Here is a 24,412-nt window from a genome sequence, read left to right as displayed (position 1 = left end):
GGAGCTTCTGTCATTCTGACCACATCAAACCAAACCTGGTTCAATCCACCTCAAAAACAAACAAACAAACAAACAAAGAGCCTCCATTATGATGTTTTACATCTTGTTTGCACTCACGGATTTCACAAAACTCTGTTTTTATATCGATAGAAAAGCAGTTATATTCACATGTAGAGGAATGATACTGTTAGAAAAAGCAGGAATTTTTTTTTTTAACCCTTTAAATTTTCTACAAACATATTGTCTATTTAGATATGTTTTAGGGAATCAATGCAAGTTTTTAGGTGACGCTATCATTAAAAAAACCCTTCCGAAATAATGTCAATATAACATGAAACTACCACAGAAAGGAAAAACGACTAGAAGACCATCTAAAAGAACAACTAAAGGACATAATAGTCTTGACAAGGATAAAAAGTCACAGCTGATTTGAAAAACGGACACAAAAAGGCATAAAATAAGCAAAAAGAAATAACTATAAAAACATGAGGTGACCACAAAGACATTAATTGACCACAGAACAGCAACAAAATCCAGATGAAACAACTGAAAAAGATAGAAAATTACGACAGAGTTTAAATTAACTACAAAGACTCGACTCTAAATAGATGTGAAATAACAACAATGAAGCATAAATTATAAATTGACAAGACTGATTACCAAAACATACCAAGCAAATACAAAGACGCAACAAAACTAATATAAATCATGTAAAATTGACAGAAAAAGAGAAACTCACTGCTAAACCAGGTAAAACTGTCAGAAAAGACAAACAACAATGAAAAACACGAAATACTACTGAATGTTATTCTCTTCTAACAAAAGACACAGAGACACAAAACAAGAAGACTGCCAGAAAAGACACAAAATGTCCACAATGAGACACAAAATAATGATAAAACGTGCAAAACTACGACAAAAAGAAACTACAAAGAGATGAATACAAACTACACAAATTGTAGACTTTCTGCTATGAAGGCAAAATTTCCGTGAAGAAGCACAAACTGAGAAATGAAACTGGTGAAACTAAAAAAAGACACAAAATAAGACAAAAAGAAAGAAAATGACCACAATAAGACACAAAAAAACGGCATAAACATGTTAAACTACCAGAAATAAAATAAATGATTATAAATAAACACAGAAAGAAATTGGGCAAAAAAAAAAAAAAAAAAAAGGCAACAAAAACATGCAAAATTAAAACAAAAAGACAGAAAACATCCACATAGAACGACAGACAACTATAAAATGTGTAAAACTGACAGAAAGACAAACATATGACAAACATTTTTTGGTCTTTTCTACCAGAAAAGACAAAAAAATGAACTGAAAAAGACCGAACACAGTCAGAAATAGATATTTTGGTCCCATAAAAGTAAGTAAAATTACTCTAGAAAGACACATTTCAAACGTTTTTCCATGTGCTGGAGTTCATGAGGTCACGCTGAAACACAAACCGAGCACACAGGGCTTTTTCTATTTTTCCCTCCCCTGCTGTTCGGATGCGGCCTGGAGCTTTCCAGGAACATCTGCACTTCATCCATCACAACATGAACCCGAAGCACCGGCGAGACTTTAACAGTCAGCGGGTCGGAAAAAAAAGGAAGAGGCAAAAAAAAAAAAAAAAAAAGAGAAAAACTTTCAGCTTTAATCAGCCAGACTGCAAATGTTTTTTGTTTTCAAAAAAAAAAAAAGAAAGAAAAGTCCTAATTTTTAGACTTTGGTTTAAAAAAATAAAGAACACAAAACGTAGCACAATATTTACATCTTTAAAGAAACTGACAATGTCACATTTCCCAGACCGACGAGATTCACACACGTTTCTTAAAGGCTCTTTGTGATAAGAAAAGTCATAAGAAATATAATTGCACTTTGTTTCCTGCAGGCGGCAGTGATAGTCAAACAGCTCCTACAAACAGCTCCTATATATGGCAAATGTCTGAACTGCATGCAAGCAGCAAAATAAAAAAAAAAAATTCCCGTTTGGAGTGAATAATGAGAACGTTTAGTTAGAGAGATTACGTCAAATAGAAAAAAAGAAACAATTGAAAATATAAGTCAAATAAAACAAAATATTAAATAATGATCAATTAAAATAAACATTAAAAAGAAAAAAAATGACAGTAAAAAATAAAAGTAAGATTAAACAAAAAAAATGTGTGAAATATACAGAATGAAATTTAAAAAAATCAGAGCAAAAAGAAAATAAATTAAATGAGCAAAATAGAAATAAACTATTAACCCAAACAGAACAGGATAAAAATCTGATTATAAGGCGGAAAAAACTACAAATTGTAAAGTTAAGTAGTTTCACCTCTTTTCCTGCATTCAGCACAAAGACAGGAGCCGTTTGTTTTTTTATGAAAGTATAAAAAAAAGCAACAATCTTAAGTGTTTGATAACCTCCTACTGTGACTCATTACTGCCACCCAGTGCACAAAACTGGAATCACACAATTATGCCATCCTTCCCCCTTCCAGGTGGGAACGTCTGGATTCAAGAATTGTTTGCAGGTCATCTCTCCTCAGCCAAAGAGGCTCTTTCACACTAGAAGTTCTTGAGTTTGAGGAAATCTCCGCGTTGTAAAAAAAAACAAAAAAAAAACCCTCTTTGGTTGTTGAAGCTTAGAAAAGTGTCACTTCCCTCCATGTTTGTAGTTTTTTAACAATCTAGCTGATGAGGAACGCCCCGAAGAAGCTGCTCTTCTCGTCCATGTCCACGGCGGAGGCGTTGGTGACGGTGACGAAGAGGCGGTCGCCGGCGCCGAGCGGGAAGAGCCCCCCCTGGTGGGCGGAGTGCAGGGAGAACTGGGAGCCGCGGGACCAACAGGAGGTCCGGCTGGTCTTCATCAGCAGGATGGGGACCGGGTAGGAGCCCAACTGGACGAGACGGCGCAGGAGTTTACGTTAAATAATTATAAATTCGTACCGATACATCGGTTGCACTGAAATTCCTGTACCACCTTTAAATATTTTTTCAAATATTTGTGCTTCGAAATATTTATGCATTTATCTTTTATATTGTTCCATATTGTTATCTTGCACGGCTGAAGACTGAACTCAATATAATTCATATTTAATCTTGAAATTATACTTTATTGTTGTAGATCGTTTAAATCTTATCCGAGCTATTAACGACTATTTCCCACTATTAGTGCCATGTTAAAAGTAATCAAACATTTACTCCAGTTACTTTCTCGATACAAGTTACATCGATTACCTTCATGAAGAAATTTTTTTTTTATTTAAAAAAAAGGGAATTTGTTGACAGTTTGTTCTAAAGTGTAGGTCTTTCTCTCGACTTTTCGTCGTTAAATGAGAATAACAGAAGCATACGACGTTTTATTTTTTATGCTTAAGACGATAAAATGCTTCAGGACATTTTAATTCGGACTTTATTGTCCATTTACTTCAGAGCCGTTCAGATTTTCTCCGACTCGGCAGAAAGCGATTATCTGCTGCACCACGACTGAAACGATCTGAACGACGGAAACGATCTCAATTACGGAAACGATCTGAACGACTGAAACGATCTGAACAACTGAAACGATCTGAACGACTGAAACGATCTGAACGACTGAAACGAGATGAACGACGGAAACGATCTGAACGACGGAAACGATCTGAATGACTGAAACGATCTGAACGACTGAAGCAAGCTGAACGATGGAAACGATCTAGATCTTCTGGCCCTGGACGCGGCGGCCCGCCGAGGCCGGAGCTGCGGCGCAGGACAAAAACACTGGAAGCTCAAAGTCTCAACGGAGACGCGACGACACGGGGAAAGAACAAGCTTCGTTAATGTGACGGGAGGAAATACTGTTGGAAAAACTCCGATCTGAAGCAATCAATCAAGTCGCTGAGAGTCTTTCAACGTTTTATTTGATTTGTCGGTTTCATAAACTGCAAATAACAAAAAAAAAAGGACTGTGAGGATTATCAGGGTCCAGCTTAAAGAAATAAAAGGCTTTATTTTGTCACACATATAATGAATGTAGACTTTATGTTGTTTATGATTCTGTCATTTTTTTTTCTTAAAAATGATGTAGTTTGCCTATAGGACCACTAGTGGGTGCTGTTTGTGTTTGTATTGAAACCACACACACACGCACACACACACACACACACACACACACACACACACACACACACACACACACACACACACACACACACACACACACACACACACACACACACACACACACACAGAGAACAATACGCTATGAACAGTAACCATGGCGACGATATAGACAATCGCAGGGACAGACAAAGAAGTTCCGTTTTCCCACGTTTCCACGGAGACGGATCATTTTAAAATAAAAGTCCAACCTTGGGAACTATTTTCAAAACGCCCGTCATGTGAACGGACATTTTCTGTGTTCACGCAAGAAAACGTGACATTTAATAAACGCTACTCCAACTGTAGTTTTGATGATCAACATCCGCCTTGTCCTCAAAAGGTGCAGACTCACTCCTGGTCAGTCTGTACCGGACCAACCGCTGAAAGTACTTTTATACGTTTGTATAAAAGCGGCACTCACCTCCCTCCACTCGCTCCACCTGGGGCACGAAGCTGCCAGTGACGTGAGCCGCCACTTTGGGGCGAGGTGAAGCCCTGTCCTCCATCACGAGTGAGGGCAGCACCCGAGAAACCTCATCTAACATAGAGAGGTGGGGGGGACAAATATTCAACAATTAAACAAGAGACATAATTAAATAATATGAGATAATTAAAAAATATAACATGTTTCACAAATTCTGGATGTTTTAAACATCCCTTTAACACCAGGTGGCGCCAGTACAGCATATTCTGCACCAACGATGAGGACGCTGCTCTTCATCTGAATTTACAGAGGGGATATTACTTTGTTTCTTTACCTCCTGGTAAAAGTGAATGTAAATTTTAACGAACGAAACCAAAAAAAAAGTCAAAGATATTAGTAAGAAAAGTGTCGTGTTGTGCAATTTGTTCTGAAAATACGCTTTAAAGTAATGTACAATAATAAGGCTGCAAAGAAAACTTGACTTTCTATCTCTCTTATTTATTCTGAATTGAAGCTTTTAAAATAAACAAATAAATCGGTACTCTCTCCCGGGCCAATTGCGTAACGGCACACATGCCCATGTTTGATTCATACTAAACCAAATAATAACGAGCACACTCTGGTTTAGGACGGACGGGGCAACGTGTCAAACGTGTGACCTTCTGAGCCTGTTCGGGGGACAGAGGGGACATTTTATTGTCCCCCTCCTCGTGTCCAGTTCCTCTAATATCATGTAATTTCTTCCTCTGATGAGTCAAATCTGTGAAGACTCCAGCCTCAGTGCAGCACTGAAGCCTCCAGATATTCACCACAAAGTAAGAGGAGATGATTCAATGGTACTTTCAGCTGGAGAACAGCCACCTTGGCTCCGGGACGTATTTTATCTGGAGATTTTATTGGAAATTTTGTCCATAACAACGTATTTTAGTAGGAGGCAAAACTGACAAATCTATCAATTCCTTGTACACAGATGGCCGTCAACTGCTTCCTGAAACGTCTGCGTGCGGTCGGAGCTCATACCTCTCACTGCTGATGAGATCTGCCTCTGGTAGCGCTGAGACAGCGACTGCAAGGGAAACAGTGGGACAAAACCTTCACAATGGAGATTTAAATGCATTCGGCACACAGAATGTTATAAACGTTTCGTTGGCTGACTGGACGTGTGTTAAAGGTCGCTCTGTGCTCTCTTAAAGTCCTAGTGAAATGAAAATTCGACCTCAGAAAACACTCTGGCTGTCGCTTCTAGGGACATTTTTATGCTAACTGGCCCAAGGGTAAAATGTTGAAACACGGCAATCTGGGAGAAAATAGCCGATAAACAGCGCTATTTCCGCTGCTGGGCGGAGCTTCTGACAATAATAGAGTGACGTCACGGCTTGTGCACACGCCCAAGTTGTGTTTACATTATGGAGGATCAGAGTTTTGATGACGAAGAGGCTGAATTTAACGATATTTCATCATCGGGCAAATCAATTCCAGTGATTGATGAAGAAGACACAGAAAGGTCGTTCTGCCATCGGTGACCCCGTCTGGAACATGTTTGAGGAAGCAGAAGACGCTTTGTCCTCCATTCGTCCTCGTCTCCTCGTCTCCTCAGCCTCAGCAGCCGCCAGTTTTCACCTTTGAGGCGTACTGACTTTTGGCAGAACGACCGGCTTCCTGGATCATGTCGAAGCGCTTTTCTGACTGAGCGGAATCACCGAAGACGAGTCCAGGTATTACTTGATTGTCTACTAGCCACCCGAGCTAGCGGCTAGCCAGGCGAGCTAACGGCTTGCTGCTCCCGCCGCCTGTGCACCTTTTCTCCTCTCTCGGTCTCTTCCAGGCTCAATCTTTCGTCAAGGCTCATAAAACGCCGACTATAACTTCAAAACACTGTTAAAACTTCGATATTTAAGAGGGAAACAAGCCAATATAAACACAACAGATCGAGATCTGCAGATCTGTTGACGTCACGCCCACGAAGAAGGACTCAAATAACTTTGTTATGCGACAACAGTGGTGGGGCAGAGTCGGAGAAACCTTATAAGTAGTAGCCCAACTATCGTTTTTTGCAAAGTAGTGTTTTACATTTCACTAGGCCTTTAATGTCTGTGTGGACTCAGAAATACATCATGTACACATGTGGAGATGTGCCTCGATTTTTCATTTAATCGTGTCAATTTAGCTACATTTTACTGTGAAAAGTAGGTTTTTTTTAACAAAACATTCAACAAAACAGTGAAAAAAAAACTGACATTGAGCCCATTTCAGTGAGTTCAGTTCAACACGTTGATCTTCTTGTGAGAAAGAAGGATTCAGTGATTTAGTGTGACCAGAGAAAACAGTGGCTCCTCGAGAAGATAACATCCATTCGGCTCCAAATGTGTGACTATAGAAGATAACCGGCGATTTTACAGACGACCCTGGACCTGAGCCGCGTTGACTTGACGTTCCAGCTCAAACTGTCCTGTTTATGTTCTGGACTAAATTTAATCAGGCGGCAGAGTCAGAAGCAGAAACTGGAGGTATTTAAAAAAAAAAGAAAAGCAGCAAAGTGGAGGAGGGCCGGGGGAATGAAAACAAACAGTGTGCACAAATAGCTTGGAAAAATGAAGAGTGTGTGTGTGTGTGGGTTTGTGTGTGCATGCATGTGTGTGTGTGTGTGCAGGTGAATGCATTCCTGTGCTGATTAAACCTTGCAGGATCACATCACATCTCCGGCTATGAAGGAGTTCATTGTGTGTCTGCAGACAGTGATTTGGATCATTTCTGCATTTTTTTGTTTTTCAAGAATTCACAGGAAGCCCCTGATATTGATAATGATGATTACCTCCAGCCCCCCCTGGTGTCGAGTTTAAAGGATAAAGCTGGCATTATGCTTCATTTTTTTATTACTGTCAGTGAATCCCCTGATGATGTTATTAGGTTTTTTTTGTGTGTGCAACAATGAAGCTCTGTTGGACGGATGGTTTTGGATTGTGTGACTCCCACACAGCAGAAGAGACTTCAAACAACGTCAACAATTTCTTCTTCTCTTGACAAAATGTTTGTTCTTCGTTCCTATATTACCATTAATTACAATATTGACGCTCTGGATCGTGCTTTTAGAGCGAACCAACAACAGTTGTGTCTTTTATTAGGAGAAATAATCTGAGACTGTGTTTCTGCAGTGAGTCCAGAACAGAAGAAAAAAACCCAACAACTAGAGTGTGACTTTTTTCAGTCTCACTGGAATCCTCATGTGTTTAGAGAAATACCGAACATTTCTAATTATCATTTGTAACTCAGAATTAACCAGACGGTCGCTCTGGCGACGGCCTAAATCACGTTTTGTGGTCAGCAAAGGCTCACTCTGCTAAAATTACAACACAATTTGAGTTCAGAGCAGAAACATTAGTATGTAATACATATTGCTGTGTTAAGATTTTACATGTTTATACAGTTTAGCAGTCAGCCCAGAGCAGACCGACCCAAATGGAGGCTGTGTAAAAAGCTTTTTTTTCTTTTTAATTAAAAAATGTCGCCGCCACAGTTTCCCCCTACTGAGGTCACACAGAATTATGATGGGAAATCTTTAATTGTAAGAAAATATTGCTGTACTAATAGAAGAAATGTTTTTAGAGCGACCCGACAACAGATGTTACAAATAAGTTCTCCCTCATAAGACCTGCCATGTTTTCGCAGTGGGTTTTTAAATCTGCCAAAGTTTTTGTGGCCACTAAAGGTTCCCCTCAATTATAATCAACCCACATTTACATTGAGCCTCAAACAGAAAAAATGAACGAGTTTTCTACACATTCATTTCATCATAATGCGCGTGTGACTAATGACGTAGAAATAAAGTCAATCTTGTGTTATTCCATCGATGTTGGATACAGTTAACTGGAATCCACTTCGTAAGTCAAGTTCATTTGAGAATGACGAGATGGAAATCCTCTTTTGCTTTCAAATAAAACTGAAATCGAAGCTTTTTAAAAAAAAAAAAGAGTTTTAATGGCGACCAAGCCGGGGAAAACCCTGTAAGTTTAGAAAATCTCAGTGTCTGAGCCAAATACTCCGTCATTAGCGGAGATCAACCACACTGATAAGATCTTTTATGACGCGGTGCAGTGAAGTCATGCTTTATAATTACTGACAGAAGGTTTCCACAAGTGTCCCGTCTGTGTGTGGTATCATTAACTGCATTAAAAAAAAAAAAGATTTCTGACCACTTTTTGACCTCTTAACACTACATTTTAACTCAGAAATTAAACTTGCACATCTATTTGAGAGATATCTCGTATTGTATTGCACCACTGCATGTCATATAAACGTGAATTTCACCTGAAACGACACATTATAGAGGCAAACGATCCTCCACCATGAAGAAAAGTTCAAAAAGATTCAATTTGACCCACGAGCATCACTGAGCTTCAGGAATGAATTGGGGTCAGGGGGATGCCTTTTCCTTACATCACTTTTTATTTACAATATTTAAGAAAGAAAGAAATTATTGACATTTCAATCTATTAATCAGTATATTAAAAGACAAACTCCTAAATGGGAATTTATTAAAAAAAGATAAAGATAAATGATGAAACCAGTTTGAGTTAAAAAAAAAAAAAAAAAGCATGAAAACACAAGTTGGAGACGATTTATAAAGTTTTACCAAAAATATCAAATTAAAGACATCTAACAGACACAAAAAAAAAGATATTTATTTCTAATGGATCCCAACAGCAATGAACAATAATATTTTTAACTGTACAAAAATTAAGGATATTAAAATGTGTGACAGACGTAAGAATCGTGGAGGAAATGTGTTCCTGAAGCATTAATTTTAGTTTAACAAATTTCTAAATAGACACAAGAAAAACACTGAGATCCTGAGATCATCATGGGCAAGGGTTCCATTAAAACTGTCTTTATGAGGAGACTGTGGTGATTTTTGATTGTAATAGTTTGGTTTTGCGATCCTAAAGACATTTCCATCACGTATGCTCTGCGTCGCAACAAAGAAAACCGTTTGAACTAGAAGGGTTATTATAGCTCTATTTCACAAATCCAGGCCGCTCATTAGTGGCACGTGGCCCCTGAACTACAGTGTGTTTGACGCCCCGGGTGTTTGAGGGTTCGAGTCTCGTTTGGTTTCAATTTGACTTCACTTGATCCAAATAAAACCCAGTTGTTGATACATAATTCAAATGCACACTTTCATACGCTGCAAGTGAAAATGACTTGGATTCCAGTGCTTCTGTAACTCTGACCGGTATTTCCGGCGTGTTTGTGAGTGAGCCCTTCCTCCTCCGGTACCTTCTCTATGAGCAGGTGGAGCTGCTGGGTGACCTGCCAGCACGGGTCTCCTCTCGCCGCCGTGATGCTCTGCAGGTCGGCGCCCGTCAGACACGAGACGCTGCTCCTGGCGAACGTCTCCTTCATCTGGGAACGTGTAAAAGAAGAAGCAAGGGGGGGAAATTTGTCACCATCAGATTCACTTGTCTTGTCGAGTGTCGTGATTTGTTTGGCTGTCAGAGCAGGCAGGTACTTCATCCATCACCGGCAGTTTAATTGTCTGTCGAGACTGAAATATAGCCTCCAACCACAATCACTGTGTCAGCGTTCTTCAAAAAAACCCTGACTCGACAGAGTTCCCTGGCAGAAGAGCCCTTCTCTCTGCTCTTCTTCTGTTTAGGTTTCATTTCCCACACATCCTTTAAAGCCTCTCATCTGGGTCAATGATTAATGACTGTAAACAACCAGAGAGATACAGAGAGAGAGAGAGAGAGAGAGAGATGTGCTGGACTGAATCCAGGTGAGAGAAACAAGCAGAGCAGGTCCAACACACGCACGCACAACCCACACCCACACCCACACCCACACCCACACACACACACACACACACAATCACAGCTATCATAAAAAAATATCTGCAAGCTGTTCTTTACTTCCTTGTCTTCTGTAGTTTCTGTTTGTGCAAGCACGCAACAACGACAAGAAAGCAAACACAAATGCATGCGTTTGCATAACAAAACAATGTGCAATTTATCAAAAATAAAGCATTGCAAAATGCAAAGAAATATAATGAGACAGAAGTGGACTATTTGCGCTTTGAAGCGCACCAAGGGGAAAAAAAGCGCATGAAAGCAGTTTCTCCTTAAAAAAACAAAATCAGTCATCAGTATATTAGGCTACCAACTTAGTGGGAATTTCCTGCGGGATGTTCAAGGTCAACAAGCAAGTTGCACGGCTGCATGGACCCCCCCCCCCCCCCTCCCCTTCAAGGCTTCGCTCCCACCGCGTAACGCTCCTTGTGCGTAACGCATGGCGGTGCGTAAACCCCCGTAAACCCCCCCCTACCGCGCGTCTCCGGTCCGTCGGTCCGAACCTCTCCACAGGTTTTTTTTCTTTCCTTACCGAGTTGAGAGCTGTCGTGAAGTGCAGCACCGTGATGGTGACGACCAGGGTCTGCAGCAGCACCGCCACCAGCAGCAGGACCCCCAGCTTCGGACCGGAGTCCGTCATAACGACAGACCCGACCAGCGCGCCGTCCCCCCGGGGCCCCCTGCGCCCAGACTTCCAGAGCAAAGAACAATGGCAGAGAGCGGACTCCTTCACTTCTACCCTCCCCAGTCAGTCCCCAGCAGGCAGGAACAGGGGCAAGGAGGAGGAGGAGGAGGAGGAGGAGGAGGAGGAGGAGGAAGAGGAGGAGGAGGAGGAGGCGGGGCAGATGTGAGGAACAAGAGTTTTCCAGTGTTTGAATTTCTCCTGGAGAGATTATTGTTTCATTCGTGCGCTGTAAAAACACAGATATAGACTTCTATAGTGCATTGTGAGTCCCCATATCGCTGCTGTAGATCTCTGCTGTGTAGTTGGAGTGTGAGAAAAAAAACACATCTGACCACACCTGAGGTTTCTGATTTGATCAACTGGGGTTTTTTTTTTTTTTTTGACATGGAGAACATATAATTCATCAAACTCAAAAGTGGTCATTTTGAATCTTTTTTGACATGAATAAGCAGGTTTCACGTCAGTGGAGGGAGGATTTGTGACCACAGTTGCATAAGATAATAGTCTTTTCGGGGTGAAAGCATAAATAAACTTTAATTTGAAGGTTTCAAACCTTCAACGATGTCAGGCTGTTTAAATTAAAAAAAAGAAAAGTCTAACAGATGGTGAAGTCTCTAACCTCTGTTTGATTATCATTCACTGTGGAGCTCCAGAGAGTTTTGAATGAAGGAGGATGAAGAATGTCAGTGAAGACATTTGAGGTGCAGTGATGAAGTGCTATGAAGCCTGTATGAGAGAAACACAGCTGGAGGCCAGTTTTTTTTTCAAACAAACTATTTCACAGTAATGACCTTTTAACTTCATACAACAGTGAAGAGAAATCACGTTTGGAGACTGTACATTGTTCGGAAAAGAAAAAAAAAAAACATCTTCCTGTGATTTGTAATCCACTTTATTGGGCCAATTGGAAAAAGGGATGAGAACCAAAGTGCTTCTACTGAAGCCAGAATAAGCAATATAGACCTCGAGAGGCTATAGTTATCATGATGACAGCAATGGACAAAGGCACAAGAAGTAGAAATAGTTCAAATACTAACTACAAAAATTAAAAAAATGCACAAATAAATACATAAATAACAAGAGCAAAAGTGTTTATACAACATTATGCATATAGATGGATGTTAAAAGTTGTGCTTTAAATGGGCCTAGTTAGCTTAGCCGAGAATTATGTATTATTCATGATAAAGTGACTCTGAATGGAAGTGAAAGAAACACAACTGTTGTTCCAAATCATATCACAGCGTTTTCTTTTTAGCCTCAGACAAAATAATCCAGTTGAGAGTGAAAACGCATCATATTTGTGTCTTTATTTTGCTTCGCATTTACACAGAACATTTTGACAGTGACAGTCTGTTTCCATGGAGACAGCAGACATGTTGAAAATGGTGTTGTTTTCACATCGGGCCACCAGTGGGTGCTGTTGTTTGTTGTTAAAATAAAACCCACTGGCACCTGGAGGCTGCCATTGTTGTCTGTTTTCACAAAGTTTTCAGTGGCTCTGAGCACCGTTGTCTTATTAAAAGACGCTAATCACATTTTTTTTTTTTTGGGGGGGGGGGGGCTCATTGCGATCGAGCGAGATCGAATATACAAACAAGCTCTTGTCCGCATAAAGCCTCGGGAAAGTTCAGGAGTTTCCGCGAACGCAAGATGTCAACAAACCCGGGGATTTTTAAATGTTGGAAATATATTTTGTACAAAGATGAATTTCCTGAGCAAATGTTATTAACTCTAAAATCTATATTTAGTGACTGGATGGAATGTAAATGTAGTTATGACAACAAAGCCAGAACTATATGGAGTCCAAACATTGTGTTACTTTATCAGGCTTTTCCAAAGTTATCTCAGGTTTGATTGTGTAGCACACATGCTGTTTATATAAAGTTAAGGCCATTCAGTCTCTGCTGTTGACCTTGGACCAAATTCTGTGTTCTACAAATATCATGACATATTTTCTCCGAGAAGAGAGAGTTTGGTCGTTTGTGTCTAATTTCGAACTCTATGATTAGAAGAAGTATAGTTAGAATAGTGATTTTTGGGTTGAGGTAACTTTTACACAATCAGCTGTGGCCTTCATTTGAAAGCGTCTGGATAGCCCTGCTCTGTGTTCCTGACAGGCTTTCTAAGGTTGTTTGATTGTCTACAGATGTGTTTTTCAACCTTCCCTGAAAAAAAAAAAACCTTGCCGAACACCTACTAAGAAAAAAAAAAGAAAGAAGGGATTTCAAGGCTTTGCCGGCAGGTAGAAGTCAGGTTTCCCCCTCAGTGTGTGGCTTTTTTTTTCATTTGTCTTCTGGGCTCTTTCTTTCATGCACAGGTCCAGTTCTTCTTTCTGGATTTGCCTTTTTCTCAGTTTTCACTCTGTGTTCATGCTTTGAAGACTCTGGCTTTTACTGCTACGATGGTGTTTAATCTTGCTCTGGGGCAGATTTTCTCCACAAACTGAACAAAACTGAGTCACTACCTTTGGTTTCCTGTGAAGAGTATATTCCATTATTGAAATTCAAACATTTAAACACAAAAGACGAACCATGAAAGAGGTCAGCTTGTTGTTTTAACCTGCTTCTGACCACCAGTGACACAGGAGGGTGGGAGTTAGAATCCCCCCTTCTCATTGATCAAAGCTACTTTATAATCACAACAGACAAAACCCATTGAGTGAAGGTTTTTTTTTACAATCTACAATGAAACAAAAACTAAAGAAATTTATAAAAATATGTTGTCATCTTGCTATAATCCAGTTTATAAAGCATCTTCCTCCATTAACGGATGTAACTGCAACTCGCAACCAACTGGTGAAGTTACTCCACAACTATTTGCATATTATTTAGACAGGAAACATGGCTGCAGACTCATTTTTGCTGTTTTTTTAATAATGTCCAGTCAAATTCAAAGCAGGATTTCGTTTGACTGAGATGCTTTTCTCAAAACAAAACAAAACAAAAATACAGACAAACAAATCACATCATAATTCCCCTCCTGTCTTGGAAAAAATGTGAACTCTGAACCACTTTGACGAAATCACTCTTATTTATCGACAATGGCGTTTCCAAAGCGTTGGTGAAGAGTTCCAAAACCCCCGGCACCGGGGAGACGTGGACTTCAGACAAAGCCTCAGTGGTAGCCGGCGTTATTATCGATACGCTGCTGCACAGAGCGCCGGGCTGAGCCTATAAATGGACCTCGGTGCCGTTGGCTCGTTCCTGCATCTGCAACATCTGGCCTCAATCTGGCTCCTACGCCCCGCCGTCCCCCGGGGACGCGCTCGCCGCTTAGGTTTCACTCAGCTACGCCTTCAGGGCCTGCTGGGGGTAGACGTCGCCTCTCCCCCAGCACGATGGAGAAAAGCATCGCCAGCGACCCGAAGGACGACTCCCAAGTCGCCGCCCCGACCCGAACCCGGAGCAGAACGAGCCCCGAGGTGAGCCTGCGCCGGGGTCGAACACGACGCAGCGCTTCGGCCCCTGGTTGCGGCCGACACGGGCCGAAACACGCAGTCTGAGTGTGTTCCTGAATGGCAGCCAAGTTTTGATAATCAAACCAAGGGGGCGAGCTAACCGACTCCCCCGCAAAGTCGACTCCCTCCTGCCTCAGTCGCCTTCCACAGTTTTTGTCTCTCGCTCCCCTCTTGCCCTGCTTTTCTCCCTCTCCCCCGCTCTCTTTGTCTTTCCTCGTCCACCTTTCCTCCATTGTCTCCAGCTATGCCATCTGAAACACTCTGACCTTATTGCTAATGGCCACGGGTATAGGAAGTCCTCCCATGATTCAAAAATGACTTAATAAGCTGTTTCTGCTGCAGGAGTGACTCTTAAAATCTGGGAAGACATTTTTGGTCCCCTCCTCCGAAAGTTAGTGTATTGTCTTCATTAGATGACTGAAACTTGAAAAAATGTGTCCAACAATGACTATTGGGATTTTCTTTTTTTTCCCCTGTTGCATAAAACATAGTTGTGAATTCCCCCAACTTACCATTTAGAATTCACCTTTACTTAACCTCAAACTCAAACTCCCCGCCGCCACAATAAAATGCAGTAATAGATCATCAAACACACGAGGTGAGATTAGAAGTTTGAGGATACACAGCTGCTCTCAAGGTAGAAAAGAATTTGATACTTTGGTAACTTTCTCCTACAGACACTAAAACATGTTTACAACAATAAAACACAGGACAAAAAGATCTGAGACATGAAAACATGCAAACACTGTCCACCACTGTGAACAGGTATACACATGACTACATCATCAGCATAGAGGTGTATGTTGCGCCAACGTCATTAGATTTATTTCTAAAGGTGAACATTTTTGAAGCAGGTACTGAGGAAAGCTGCAAATAGATTGTTAAACAGTGGGAGGGAGACTGGTGAGAGAAAACGTGTGAAGCTCTCTGTGTTACACACACACACACAGACACAGACACACACAGACACAGACACAGACAGACACACACACACACACACACACACACACACACACACACACACACACACACACACACACACACACACACACACACACACACACACACACACACACACACACACACACACACACACACACACTGTAGAAGCATGCACAGGCATGTAAACCCTGTGGACATAATAACATGTGTGTGTCACGTCACTTCAGAAGGCAAAATGGACTTAGATTGATTTTTTGGGGGGAAATTTATTAGAACCCACATGATGACTGATGCAAACCGACTTTTACCTCATTCTGAAACCAAATACTACAATAACAGGTACATTTACATGATGTTATCATCAAAACAGGTGAATCCAGTGTGTGTGTGTGTGTGTGTGTGTGTGTGTGTGTGCCTCACTCTTACTCTCCGGGGAGAGGTACCCTATTCAATCTCCAACTTCCTTCTGGACGCTGATTCCTGAGATGAAATGAAGCAGGGAATAAGCGGACACACACACACACACACACACACACACACACACACACACACACACACACACACACACACACACACACACACACACACACACACACACACACACACACACACACACACACACACACACACTCTAGGAGAGAAAGGAGGCGGGACAGCGAAGACCACCAATGCTCAGGCTGGAAACCCGAGAAGTGACCAATGAGCAAACAGGAAAGTTTTGGGGACTTTCCAAAGTCTCCCAAAAATCCTTTTTTGGCTCAATTTGTCATAACTCTGTTTCTGTACATGTGTGTAGCTGCTCTGTATGTTATAGGTTTTTTTCTGTGTGTGGGTGTGGGTGTGTGTGTGTGTGCCAGATATCAGTGATATTGTTCAGCTCTGGGTACTGTTTTCTTTTGATGGCATGGTTTTGCATGTGTGTGTGTGTGTGTGTGTCTGTGTGTGTGTGTGTGTATGTGTGTGTGTGTGTGTGTGTGTGTGTGTGTGTGTGTGTGTGTGTGTGTGTGTGTGTGTGTGTGTGTGTGTGTGTTTTTTCTTGGCCGGCGCTCCGGAGAAACAGGGAGCCAGCCTCAGAACATATCGGTGTTCACGCTATTGTTTTCATAAATTAGGTGCATGTTTTTATTAATAATCTTTTTCCACAAACACTGGAATTAAATTCACACCCTCACATATTATCTTTAGTCACTTGTCGTTCTATTGACTTCCATTCATTTCCTGCACAACCCCGTGGAGCCAAAGCGCACCGGTCACCGCCAGACCTTCTTCTGATCCCTCCTAATTTACCTGTCTGAAAAGATTTCACTTTCTGCACCATAAATACACGATTACAGTTCAAAACACCTTGTGTGTCCTTTTCCTGTTTGAATGTCCAACAGATATGGAAGATCTGGAAGAGTGTCACCAAACTGCACCAACAGCCTCTGGTGCTTGAAGTATTTATGACAGCAGCGATGTAAGAATATGAGAAGAAGAAGACTTTAACTAATAGAGCTGGTGCTTGATGGTGCTTGATGGTGGTGGATGGTGGTGGATGGTGGTTGCTGGTGCTTGATGGTGGTTGATGGTGGTGGATGGTGGTGGATGGTGGTTGCTGGTGGTGGATGGTGGTTGCTGGTGGTGGATGGTGGTGGATGGTGGTTGCTGGTGGTGGATGGTGGTGGATGGTGGTTGCTGGTGGTGGATGGTGGTTGCTGGTGGTGGATGGGGATGGATGGTGGTTGCTGGTGGTGGATGGTGGTTGCTGGTGGTGGATGGTGGTTGCTGGTGGTGGATGGTGGTTGCTGGTGGTGGATGGTGGTGGATGGTGGTGGATGGTGATGGATGGTGGTGGATGGTGGTTGATGGTGGTGAATGGTGGCGAATGGTGGTGGATGGTGGTTGACGTGTTGCTTTCGTTGATTCCCAAACACAAGTTAAAAACAAAATACACGAGTGCCCTGCATGCAATGAAAAGACACATAAAGACACATAAAGACACATAAAGACACATAAAGCTTGTTGAATCCTGCAGCCTCTCCGGCAGGGTTGCATCCTTCTTCTTTCCTGTACCTGCTAAACACATTAGCTGAACTGTCAGTGTGAGTCTAAAGACCGAGCCATTCATTGAGTCAAGTTCAGCGAGTTGGAGGAAGATGCTCTGTAATAGAGATGTCGTTAGAAGTTGTCAATTGGAAAACTTGTCCCTGCAACTGAATTTTTTCTATTTGTCGTTTGACAAATAGAAAACATCAAATTAACTTGGTCATCCTTCATGTACAGTCAATGACTTTCTAATTCTAAAACTAACTGATCAGATTGTGCATTTAAATCTCATTATTTCTGTCAGCAACATGTCAAATATGAACTTTTTATAATATTACAATTTTGGTCATTGTTAATGAACACATTATAACTATAGTCTGACAATAATTGATACAGATCATCACCTGAGCTAAATACATCTTATTCCAGAGATAGAAACACAATTACAAACAAAAACACTGAACAACACAACAAAAAAGCTGCAAGAGGCTGCATGAGGCTGCATGAAGCTGCATGAGACTGCATGAGACTGCATGAAGCTGCATCAAGCTGCATGGAGCTGCATGGAGCTGCATGGAGCTGCATGGAGCTGCATGTTGTTTGAGCCTGCATGAGGCTGCACAAGGCTGCATGAGTCTGCATGAGGCTGGACAAGGCTGCATGAGGCTGCATGAGGTTGCATGAGGCTGAACAAGGCTGCATGAGGCTGCATGGAGCTGCATGAAGCTGAACAAGGCTGCATGAGGCTGCATGAGTCTGTATGAGGCTACATGAGGCTGAACAAGGCTGCATGAGACTGCATTAAGCTGTATGAGGCTGTATGAGGCTACATGAGGCTGCACGATCTTCCAGGCTTATTTCTTGCACATTTCTGAAGGAAATCAGCCGGAGAGTTGATTTTTTATTTATGCCAGAGTCTTGTTTGTCTTGTTTGTCTTGTGGTTTGACTCTGAGTTATCACAAGTGAGCGTTCAGCCCTGCCCTGCCCTGCACTGATCTCATGAAGGAGAAACTGGAGGGTTTCCAGGTCACTAATAAAGTGACTGACAAGATAATGGCGGAGTTCTCAGAGGTCGCAACAACAAAACATAAACATGGAGAAGAAGTGGACCGAGTCCATGAATCTATTATACATGATCAGAATCTTGTAAAAAGATGTGCAGTTCGCTGCAGGTTTGCAGGTTCTATAAGAACGTTAAACAGACGCTGCAAATAAACAAGGCTTGTAAACGAGGTCAAGGCTCATTTAGTAAATATTTCAGCTATGCAATATCAAAATACGCCGACTCAAGTCCATAAAGAGTGAGTACTGTGTACTGAACGTGAGTAAAAACAGGTTGCAGTGTACATAAACACAGCCAACAGCTGCAGGAAGAGACCGCCAAAATATGAAACAGACAGAGCAAAACAAATAATATGACATGTAAATGTGCAATAAAAGACACAACAGGACTCTAGACTGACGCAAAGTGACCACAGGCATTGAAACGACAACCACTGAGAAGCAATAACACAAGAAGAAGGAATGAAACGAGCCTGAAACAGGAGCAGGAAATGCTGAACTGAATGAAATACAGATTTACAGTATGTCCGTGTACGGTATGCTTGTTAATTTGGTTATTTATTTATTTATTTAGGTCTGTAACTGTTTGTTTTTGTCCCAATTTTGTCCATCCTCAGTTTTACAAGTTGTTTTATTCACTTTCATGTGTGTGTTTGGTGGCTGTGAAAGTATTAGTGCTGCTTTTATATCAGTGAGGAGTTTTTTGTGTGTTTTTTTTCAGATCTTTTGTGCATTTTGTGTCTCCTGATGTTTTTTTTCTCATATCTTGCTGTAATTTTGACTTCAGTTGTGGGGATTGTTAGCAAACAACTCTAGTTTATTTATACCCTAACACAAATAGTGTGTTATTTTAGTGACGTTGTAAGACAATTTTGTTCTCATTATAATTCTGAACTTTTTGTAAACTCCTGCGTCGTTGTTTTGCCTTCCTTATTAAACTCTTTGTAGTGATTCTCATCATGTCGGTGATTCTTTGTGGTGATTTCTTTTCTAACACGTTGCACCTGTTGTTTAATGTCATTTTTACTTTTACATCTATTGGTGGTCACATTTAAATATTATAATATGCCACCATTTAAATCCAGAAGTTCTATAAGTAGTTCTATTGTCAGGTTGATTTTATTTATTTACGTTGTTTAGCTGTTAAATCCGTGTGGTTGTTTTGTGGCGTTTGTTGGATAATTTTCCTATTATTGTTCTCATTTTGCATTATTTATTTGTATAAATGTTAAGCTCCTTTGTTGCGTTTTTATAACTCTTATTTATCTTTTTTTAGATACCAAGTTTGCATCTCATTGTGGTATTTTTGTGTTTTTCTTTTAATAGTTGTTAATAATGTTGTGATTAATTGTCTTTTAACTCTTTGTGGTTATTTTTGATCAGTGCCAGTTGCTTTACTTCTTTTCGTACAGATTTTTAAGTCCCTGCTGATCAATTTCAAAATGTTTAGGCCTGAAAACTTTTTGTTCTCTGAATAAGTGGGTATTTTGTTTTTTGTTGACATTTTTTGGGGGTGTAATTTTGTGTGGTTGTGTTTGATTTAAGCATTTTTAAGACTTTTTTTGTCTCTTTTTTTCATGCAATAGTCATCCTGTTGTCTCGCTGTGGTCATTTTGCATCGGTTAGCAATCAATTCACATCTTTTTACATCTATTTTACTCCCATTTGTTCTATTCGTCTTTCTCTTTGTGGTCATTTAGAGGAAATCTGACCTTTTGCTGGCCTGAATCTTCTCGCTCAGCAACGTGTTCAGAGGAATGGAGGCTGATACGACTCAAACTATAAATATGAAGGGTTTTTAGACGTCCAAATGCTTTTGGCTACACTTGTTAAATGTGTCCTGGTGCAGTTTGGAGCCCACGTTGTGGTTTTCTCTTCCTCCCTACTAATCTTTCTCTGTCCTCCTTCCCTCTCTTTTTCTGCAGACTCACCCTCCTCCCTCCAAATTGCCTCACACTCCCTTCTCTCCCTCCCTCTCTCCCTCCCTCCCTCTCTCCCTGTCTCTCTGTCAGGAAGAAGTGAACAATATGACCTTTAGTCGCCGCGATAACATTCTCCCTCATGAATTCCCCGCCGCTTCGGCTTTCCTTTCACATTCTCACCGGTTTGTTTTCGCTCCCGGCGGCTCTGTTTTTCTTAGAAATGATCATCTCGGCACCCGGTGATTAACGAGCAGCTCGAGGGGGGGGTGGGGGGGGTCAGGCATCTGCAGGGTTGCACGCAGGCACACACACACACACACTCACACACACACACACACACACACACACCTTCATGCAGTGGAGAGCAACGTATGTCTCTTCACATGTTAAACATGCACTTTTATTGGGGGGGGGGGTTTCTCCCCTGTGAGTTGCATGGAAAGGTCTGCAAATTAGGGCCCCGAGGCCGGGATGGATTCGGCTACAATTAGGCCCTGGGGCAAACTGCGAGGCTGTCGGACCCCTATTTGGACCCCCGGCTCCTTCCCGCTCGTGATACATCAGGTCACTTTTAAGCAGCCGTCAAGCGTCGACGATGCAGCTGCGTCCCGAATCCCGGTGAAACTTTGAGAAATCAAGGGTCACCTGAGTTCCTTTATGGGTATTTAATTATAGTTGACATGTTCGGGTCGACAGTTGTTTTTTTTTTAGTCTTTGTAGCATGTTAAAACAATAAAATGACAATGCAAGTGGCTTATATAAGGATACAAATCGATGATGTAAGTGAATGAAACAAGAACAAGTCGCAGCCCCGTCCCCATCGTACACGAGCGCACTGATACATCTGGATCACATAAACTTTCTTCTGCATCTATTATCCAAAACGTTCTCCAGATCTCTCACAAAATGCAATCATTTTCTCTTTTGCACGTAATTATTCAACATTGAAATCTACAAATTCAAAGGCAAGCGCTTTCGCCTGGACCCAGAATATGACCTCACCAAATATGAAATCACTTCTTTCTGGTCCCATTATATGTTCGTCTGCCAGTTTTACTTGCGATCAAAATCCATCTTCGAGTTGTTGAGGTATCCCGTTAACAAAACAACGTTTTCCTCCTGGCAGAAGTAAACAACCTCAAATACACAACACAAAACTCAAAATATGCAAGTGTGCGCCAGAGTGTGGCGGAGGCCACGCTCCATGTCATCCATTATTGAAAATACTTTGTTCCTCTGAGAAAATCCTCTGAAGAAATCACGAGAAAATCTCATTTTCTGAGGAGAATACACTATTTTAAATTTAAAAGGAACTCAGTTATTGTCCATGTAAAGTAATACAAATTTAAAATATGATATTGTGCACAACTTATGTGCGACAGTTGCAATAATTGTGAGATATAAATAGAAACAGTTCTTTTGATAGGGATATTTTAGAAAACCTGTCGTGCAACTCTTTTTGGTCGTTGTTGACGAGCACAGTTACAAAACCAACACAGACCAGTTTAGAACGGCAAAGATTAAAAAATCCCCATTAAAAACAAACAAACGATCAGACCAGCAGAAACCAGCATTTCACTTTAAAAAAATAAAAACCCTCTTAAAGCAGCAATGAATCAGTTTAGAGCAGCGCCTGGCATGTAGATCAGAATGCTTTATGTTTTACCAACATAAAGCATCATAGAGTCGAGGTGTCCAACATAAGGCCTGTGGGCCAAAACCGGACAAAAAGAACCAGTGCAATCCGGCCAAACCATCAAACTATTGGTAAACATTTCAAAGAAAACATGGATTTTTTATATATGACGTTTCTTAAGAGTCGTGGACACAAAACAGTCAGGGTGAGTTTGCAAAAAAATAATAATGCAACAACTTCAGGAGAAGATTTTTGGACATTTCACTGGGTTTTGCCCCTCAAATCATTAAAACTGGCCTCATGTTGAGATTGTAACACTAACATTTTCGGAAGTAATTGTTTGGTTTTGCAAAAACACCGACGTTTTCATCACATGTACTCTGCACTACGACTAAGAAAAACGTGTAACTATACATTTGAAGGCTATTACGACAATTGGGACGTTATGTGTCCTCGAAATTCAAATGGACGCCCCCGTTATAAACCGTATGCAGCAAACATCAGACATAGAAGCGAATGGAGCGCCGTAGACCAGCATGTCACTCGCATCACACCAACATAAACCTGCATGAAACACCATTAAAGCAGCATAGGCAGTACAGGTTATCCGAGACCGGCATAGCAGAGACGTAATATACCAACATAAGCATCCAGGCACCAACATTAAACCAGCAAAGACCAGCATTCAATCATCACAGACCGGATAGACCAGTATGGGGAAGCATCAGACCCACAGAGATCGACACAGACGAACATTAAACCCGTTCTGTTGAGTTATGCTGACATGTTTTGGCTTTTTTTGGGGCCCTCCCCCATTCTTCAGAGGACCGCAGACATTCGCTTCAATTTCGAAGCAACTGGACACAGAGGCTGCAAACTTTTATATATTAAATGTATTAAATGTGGGGGGATTTTCTTTGGTCTCTTCGCCACATTTGCCCCAGACGCCTTCTGATGTGAGGATCACTGGTGAGACTGGCGCTACACACACGCACACGCGCACGCGCACGCGCACGCACACGCGCACACACACACACACGCACACACACACACACACACACACACACACACACACACACACACACACACACACACACACACACACACCTGTCAGGTGTGTTCACCTGCGGATCACATGACCTTGCAGGCATGTTGCTGGTGTATCTCTTTTTTTTTCTTCTTCTCCTTCTTTCTTCTCTCTGCAGGTTTTGACTTGATGAGCAAGAGAAACAAAGGAAGCGAGGGATGAAACCAGGAATCCGTCGCGCTTCCAACGGTGCGGAGAAGAAACTACCCTTCTCATCTTCACCAGGATGACAGACGGAAGACGATCTGGCACACGTTTGTGTGTTTTTATTCAGATTTTTTTTTTTTTATATATTTTTATTTTTATGACTTCTCATTGTTGCAGGACGTCGGGTCATAATTGTAAACGGGGAGAAAAAGGCTGGGAAACATCTCAAGAGGTGTGAATACATCAGAGAAAGCCCATAAAATTTTACAACGTTTATAAAACTCAGATAAAACAGGGATAAAAAGAAACACTTGATCCCTGCATATTTCCCACAGCTGACGTACAGATGCTTCTGAGCGGAGATCTGGCGCCACCTCCTGAGTCACACTATTATTGTGAGAAACAATACAAACTCACTGAATACCAAGAAAAAAAACAACAAAGAAAAGTATCTATGTAGGAGGTCAAGTGACAAATGTAGGAATAAATGAGTAAATACAACAATTTGGGGATTTAAGAAAAGGCAACGTTTGTATTTATTTCTAGTTCTCGCATATTTATTCATTTTCAAGCATTGTTCCATTTATGTTTTCCCATTTTATCTTATTCATAAAGCAGTTTGTTCACAGATTGATGTATTCATGCCAGAGATCATAATAAATAAACGCAGCAGATAAAATCTGACATTCTTCTAAATATTATTGCAGTGAGTTTCTGTGACCAGTCATTGAAATTAAATGTTTTAGGGCAAATCAATACGACTCCTAATGTCCAATAATTGTGCTGCTCGTTTTAGGACAAAATGACCATTTCCATGTCATTCACATCATATTATCTATCGTATATAATCATTTGTTTACAGGTAGTTTTAAAAACCTAACACCTGTTTACCACAACGTCACATGCAAAATGTACGGTGGCCCAGAAGAACACAACACAACAGCAAAAGCAAAAGCAAGCATGAAGCAAAGATTTTACTGGAGCAAAAACAAACATTTATATGTTTATTGTGATTTCTCTTAAATAATCAGATCAGAACACATTCAGACGGACGTTGTA

At 41.1% G+C, this 24,412-nt stretch overlaps 1 protein-coding gene across 1 annotated transcript; it reads right to left on the bottom strand.

The window, feature by feature from the left end:
* Window positions 1-2,669: 2,669 nt before the first annotated feature.
* LOC308144189 (tumor necrosis factor ligand superfamily member 10-like) lies at window positions 2,670-11,029 on the bottom strand (the record flags this gene model as incomplete). Its single annotated transcript, XM_080515245.1, has 6 exons — window positions 2,670-2,879; window positions 3,680-3,720; window positions 4,544-4,660; window positions 5,567-5,612; window positions 9,821-9,946; window positions 10,922-11,029. The coding sequence occupies 6 exons, from the start codon at window positions 11,027-11,029 to the stop codon at window positions 2,670-2,672; spliced, it is 648 nt and encodes a 215-aa protein (XP_080371371.1).
* Window positions 11,030-24,412: the final 13,383 nt, after the last annotated feature.

The sequence above is a fragment of the Blennius ocellaris genome (assembly GCF_963422515.1).
Source record: "Blennius ocellaris genome assembly, chromosome: 19".
Classification (NCBI taxonomy): Eukaryota; Metazoa; Chordata; class Actinopteri; order Blenniiformes; family Blenniidae; genus Blennius; species Blennius ocellaris.
This window is presented reverse-complemented; position numbering and strand designations above follow the sequence as displayed.